The 6,000-nt window shown below is 39.9% G+C and overlaps 1 protein-coding gene across 1 annotated transcript in view; it reads left to right on the top strand.

The window, feature by feature from the left end:
- Window positions 1-2,282, top strand: part of IL23R (interleukin 23 receptor) — a gene marked incomplete at both ends in the record, with an annotated part of 53,121 nt that extends 50,839 nt beyond the window's left edge. The window contains one exon of the mRNA XM_079698092.1: window positions 1,632-2,282. Within this exon, the coding sequence (XP_079554218.1) occupies window positions 1,632-2,282 (651 nt within the window). The remainder of the gene's footprint in view (window positions 1-1,631) is intronic.
- Between the last annotated feature and the right edge of the window lie 3,718 nt (window positions 2,283-6,000).

Consider the following 6,000-nt stretch of genomic DNA (forward strand, 5'->3'; position numbering starts at 1 on the left):
AATAACTGAACCCACATATAGAATAAAGTACATAGCTAACAGCTGACTGAAGGCCAAGTACATAGTCACCAAACTACAACTAATAAATACTGTGGTCTTGATATACATTCCACTTAGTCATTCTGTCTTGCTCCCCCACTAGTTATCCTAGGGAACTGGGGACATTCTGTGATTTGGAGCATTGTCCCTGCCCTCGTTGTGATCAGATCCTCCTCTTCCTTTACTGTCCTCACACTGGAATAGTCCCTGTTGCTCTTCTATGTCCTTCACTATGGTCTGACTCCCATCCACTTCTCCACTCAGCTGCCAGGCTGAAGAGGGGAAAACACCCCCTTCCTCTCAGTTTACTATAGCAACTCTAGTTCCTTTGACTTTATCTGACCCATGACTACATGTTTGCCCTTCCCAACCCAAACCTGGCAAGTGCCTTGGGGAGGCAGAGCCGAAGAAAATTTGAATGACCCTTCATGCTGCTTTATTCAAGGTCTTCGTCTTTGTCAAACTTCCTTCCCATTCTGGGCTCCTGGAATTAGAAATGAACCTTAGGGTTTCCTTCAGATGAGGTTTTGTTTTCTGCCCAAAGACTAAGGGGTACTGTTCTAGTCAGTTCAGGCTGCTCCAACAGAATACCATAGACTGGGTGGCTTAAATGACAAACATCTATTTCTTACAGTCTTGGAGGCTGGGAGGTCCAAGATCAAGACACCAGCAGATCTGGTTCCTGGTGACAGCTCTCTTGCAGATGGCTGCTTTCTGGTTGTGTCCTCACATGGCAGACAGAGAGATCAGCTCTCCTGTGTCTTTTCTTATGAGAACACTAATCCTATTCATGAGGGCTCCACCCTCATGACCTAGCTACCTCCCAAAGGCCCCACCTCCTAATACCATCACATTGGGGGTTAGGGCTTCAACATATGAATTTTGGAGGGACTCAAACATTCAGTCCATAGCAAGTGGCTATAATTTTGTAATTGTGTTGGGTGGGAGTTATTTGCCCTGGGAAGCCAGCCATCAGCTGGAAGGCCTCGAGTCCTTTTCTTACCAGAAGAGTCATCAGGCTTTTATACAAATAAAAACTTTCTTCACCCACCCTCCTGATTGATCATCACAGACATGTCTGAATTGTGAACAGCTAGCTGCACACCTTTAGAACCACAGCACAAAGCATTTACTACAACCTTATTCTCAAATGGAAGCAAAATAGGATTCTCCATGCACTACCCCCACCACCAATTTTCTTTTATTTAAGCAACAAAGAATTTTCTTGTAGAAAGGAACTATAATATTAAGAAGTAGTCCAAAATTTTAAAAGGCCCTGAAATAATTTGCAAGTTAATATGAAAGAGGCGTCTTCCTCTTTAAAATTTTTAAATAAAGGCATGTGCTTACAGCATGGATTATTTTTATTACTCCTTTCCTTCAGTCTCCTCCTGGGAGAATTTAACAAACGTTTGGAATGGAGCAGGGTAACAAAAGACAAAAGGAGGAAATCATATGGGAAGAGAAACACTATGAAGAAAAATGAGGGGGAAAGGAAAGTTGAGGGAAAGCAAATTCCAGTCCTTACTCAATTATCCAGTTGGCTCCTTTAAACTTCTTTTGTAAAATAAAACAATGTCTTTTCTTTCTAGGAAAAAAGTGAATTTATGAATAATAGTTCCAGCGAACAGGTCCTTTATGTTGATCCAGTGATTACAGAGATAGAAATCTTTCTCCCAGAAGAAAAACCCATGGACTACAAAAGGGAAAAGAACACAGGATCCGTGGAGACAAACAACAGCCTGCAAAAGTCACTACTCACCAACACTACAATTGTATATATTCCTGATCTCAACACTGGGTATAAACCCCAGATTTCAAATTTTCTAACTGGGGGAAACCATCTCAGCAATAATGATGAAACAGCTTCCTCAACTCTGGAACCACCAGCTGATTGCTTAAACCTGGGAAAGAATGCCAGGTTTAAAAAATATCCTAATTTTTCTTTCTCTGTCTCAAGTATGAATTCGCTAAGCAACACACTATTTCTTGAAGAATTAAGCCTCATTTTAAATCAAGGAGAATGCAGTCCTCCAGACATGCAAAACCCTGTAGAGGGGGAAACCACTATGCTTTTGGAAAATGCATCACCAAATGAAACTATTCCAGAACAGACCCTGCTGCCTGATGAATTCGTCACCTGTTTGGGGAGCATGAACGAGGCGTTACCATCTATAAATTCTTATTTTCCACAAAATATTTTGGAAAGCCACTTCAATAGGATTTCACTCTTAGAAAAGTAGAGCTGTGTAGTCAAAAGCTGCCTTGCAATTTGAAGATGGCTCTCTCCCTCAACACAAATTTAATTCTGCCCTATTTTTTTTTAATTGGAGAATTAAGATCTAAAGATAGAACATAACTCATGGCCACAAAAGCAGCAACAATATTAGGGACGCCTCCTATATTTTAGAAGATGTATCAACTATATCTTTTTTAATTTTCCTCATTACAAGGCACAAAACAGATCTGTCTTTTGTATGAAGGATAAATAATACAAAACATGTGGTAGTGAAATAAATGCTGAAAATCGTTCTTTGAAATGGAGATATTAGTATTCTCTTACAAGAGGAAAAGCAAGTTTAATTTTCATTTTATTACTTAGTGTTCTCTCGAGTACATAAAAATACAGCCCACAGACAACAAAATAGGTAAGGGATGGAAACAGAGGAACAATTAATTGCATGTTTACTGTGTTGGGCTTTTGCCCTACTACTTTCTATTAAGATGTTAAGAATTTGATCTTCCTTATTTTGATTTTGGACTGAGAGAGTTTTAAAACAGTGATGTGTGGAAATCATGAGATAGCTGTCTTCATTCCAGTTCAGAGTGATGGCATTGTTCTCCTGTGGTGTAGATGGTGTATTAATTACACTGTAGTAGATTTATTGAGGTAGAAGATGCAGGATCAACAAGGTGTAATTATTTCTTTTGTATTAGATATCTGTCACAAAATTATTGTTAAACCAGGTATTTTTCCAAGTCTAGGATGGCAATACTTGCCACACCTGTCACTGCCCCATAACTTATGTCTCCTGTAAACATCACCAACTCATCACCACGTGCCTTTCTGCTGAGCCCTAAGGTGGCCTCAGAATCCTCGCACCACAGTGCTCCTCATGGCCACAGTCAATAAGGGCTGGGGCTGGAGATGAACGCTATCTGCCAACCAGGTCAATATTGGAAGGGGGTGATCTTAAAAATATAAAATGCATATTTTAATTGAGAAATGGTACCCAGCAGACGTCTCTATTATGATTAATTTTTACATCAGGGGGAACTTTTTTCTAATGATCAGAACAATTTGAAAATTGAATAATTACCCATTGAATTTCTCTTCCTCTTCTAACAGTTGTCAGCAATAATTTATATTCAGATTAAATAGCTTTATTTTAGCAAACAAAGCAGTTAATCAAAAAAGGACCAGTTGTTAGCACATGAGCAAGCTATTTTGTTTTGTTTTGGCTTTTGAAAAAAAACAACCCACAAAAGCAGTTTTGTTGTCATTAAATGTCCCCATGAGGAGGATGAACACACATCCTGGTTTGTCCTGGTTTTTGTCTGTTGTCCCAGTGTTAATTATGGCCAGTGTGCCTTTTCTCTCTCAGAAGCATCCCTTTGGATGATAAATCATTTGGTCACTCTATCTATGAAGACTGTTTAATGTCCAACATATAAATAATTTATCACAATTCATCTCTTTTTTTGCCTTGATGGTCCTCTTTATTTTACTTTATATCATTTACTAAAGCCACTGTGCTCCAAAATGAACATACTATTGGTGTAAAAAATGTATCTCCTCCTGTGAAATTCTATTCTGTTTACCCTAAAATATGTATATATTTGTTGTACTTCACATATTCTGAAAGATGTATATTTTAAATCACTAATGAAATGCTAATATTAAATATCTTGACTTGTAAATGATCATATGCCTTTATGTTATTCCTTATCCAATGGGAGAATATAATGAAGCAAAGAGGCAGGTAGTATTTGAGATAGAAACAACAAAAGACCAAGATGAATCTTTGATGTTTACCAATCTGCTGAAAACATCTGTTAACAAGTGAAAAATATTTTCATAGTGTATTTCAGTATAACTGTAACCTGCCACACATCAAAAAAAGCTTTTATCAGGCTTATAGGATTGCAGCATTATTTGATCTTCTGTGTGTGCTTTCAATGCAGTCAGTGCTTCCTTTAGAACATCTCCTTCTTGTCCCACTGGAGCAGAAAAGGGGCTGCTTTCTCTTCCTATAGTGTCCTTCTCACACCCACATCACGTTAAGAATGGAGGAGACCCTTCTAGTTCCATCCATGCCATTGGCCCTTTTTGGTCCCAAGGGACTAAAATTTGAGGCTATACCTATAAACAAAGCAGTATGCTTACCATTGCCCGAACTCAAAGAAAATTTCAACTGCTTCATCACAATGCAACCTTGGTAAACGGCAAAGGGTTTTCTTTCTATGATTCTTCTTTTTTAATAAAGTTATTTATTTTTGGCTGCATTGGGTCTTCGCTGCTGTGCGTGGGCTTTCTCTAGTTGCTGTGAGCAGGGGCTACTCTTTGTTGTGGTGTGCCTCATCATCGTGGCTGCTCTTGTTGCAGAGCATGGGCTCTAGGCGCATGGGTTTCAGTAATTATGGCACGTGGGCTCAGTAGTTGTGGCTTGTGGGCTCTAGAGCACAGACTCAGTAGTTGTGGTGCACGGACTTAGTTGCTCCACAGCATGTGGGATCTTCCCGGACCAGGGCTCAAACCCATGTTCCCTGCATTGGCAGGCAGATTCTTAACCACTGTGCCACCAGAGAACCCCATCTTTCTATGATTCTTATTCAACAAGTATTCACTGAAGTGTTGAATGCCCCTACTATGTGTAAAGGCACTTTGAACCAATATAGATGTTAACAAAACCAACCAAGTCCCTGCAGCCTTAGAGCTTATATTCTAAAAGCAAGAAGCAGATAGCACATGGAACCAAATCACTGCCCTTCAGGGAGCTTTTGGTGGGGAAGAGGGTGAGGATAGGAGATGGAGAGAGGCAGAAAAAATAAAGAAGAAAAATGCCAGATAATGAGTGCCATGTAGAGAGGTAAAATGGGATAATGTGATAGAGAAGGACTTGGTGGCCACTTTGTGCTGGGCAGTCAGGGAAGGTCTCTCCCAGGAGGGGACACTGCAATCTGAATCACAGGTAGGAGCTGCATGTGAGAATCAGCTTGCCACTGATAAGTCCCTTTTATAGAAGAATTCTCCAGAGCTAATGTCTCTACTTCTTTCCCTCCTGGACAAGTTGCCCCTAACCCCAGACCTCTGTCACCTTTCCCTTCCTCAGTCAGAATTTTCTGTAGCTTTAGGGGACAACTTTGTATCTTTTCATCTTTCCATCTAGCCCTTGGGCTTATTATTAACTTTCTTTCTCTGAGTCTCACAATCTAAGTTACTGCTTCCTAAATGAACGTGTCATACTTACTGGTGTGGGTTACGGAGAAAGAGGAAGAAAGGGAGAGAAAAAGCCCCTCGAGATACCATCGAGAGGAAAGAAGGGGAGAGAAATATAAAGAAAGAAAGGTAGGTTAGTATGCAGTGATGCTGAAGCAAAATGGAACACCTTGGTTCTGGACAATACTGAAGCTGATTAAGGGACATCCAATTTCCTCCTGTTCTTGAATCTTCTTTGCTCCTTACCTCTCTTTTCTTGCATAGAAGCAATATGGGGAGGAAAAATTGAATTACAATTTGGGGGTATCTTCTTGGTTTGTGTGTGTGTTTTATCCTTTTTTAAATTAGGAATTTGTTTTTGCCAGAGTTAGAAATAATACTGATGCTATAAGAGGGCTTTAGAGTTTTAGCATGCAGTTTTTGGGTAACATGGGTTGTTGTTTGGCCCTCCTGGTTCAGTCAGAAGATGTTCCCAGCTTCTTTTCTTTCCTTCTATTTTCAGTCCCTTTGACATAGAGGCA

This window comes from Hyperoodon ampullatus (assembly GCF_949752795.1).
Source record: "Hyperoodon ampullatus genome assembly, chromosome: 2".
Classification (NCBI taxonomy): domain Eukaryota; kingdom Metazoa; phylum Chordata; class Mammalia; order Artiodactyla; family Ziphiidae; genus Hyperoodon; species Hyperoodon ampullatus.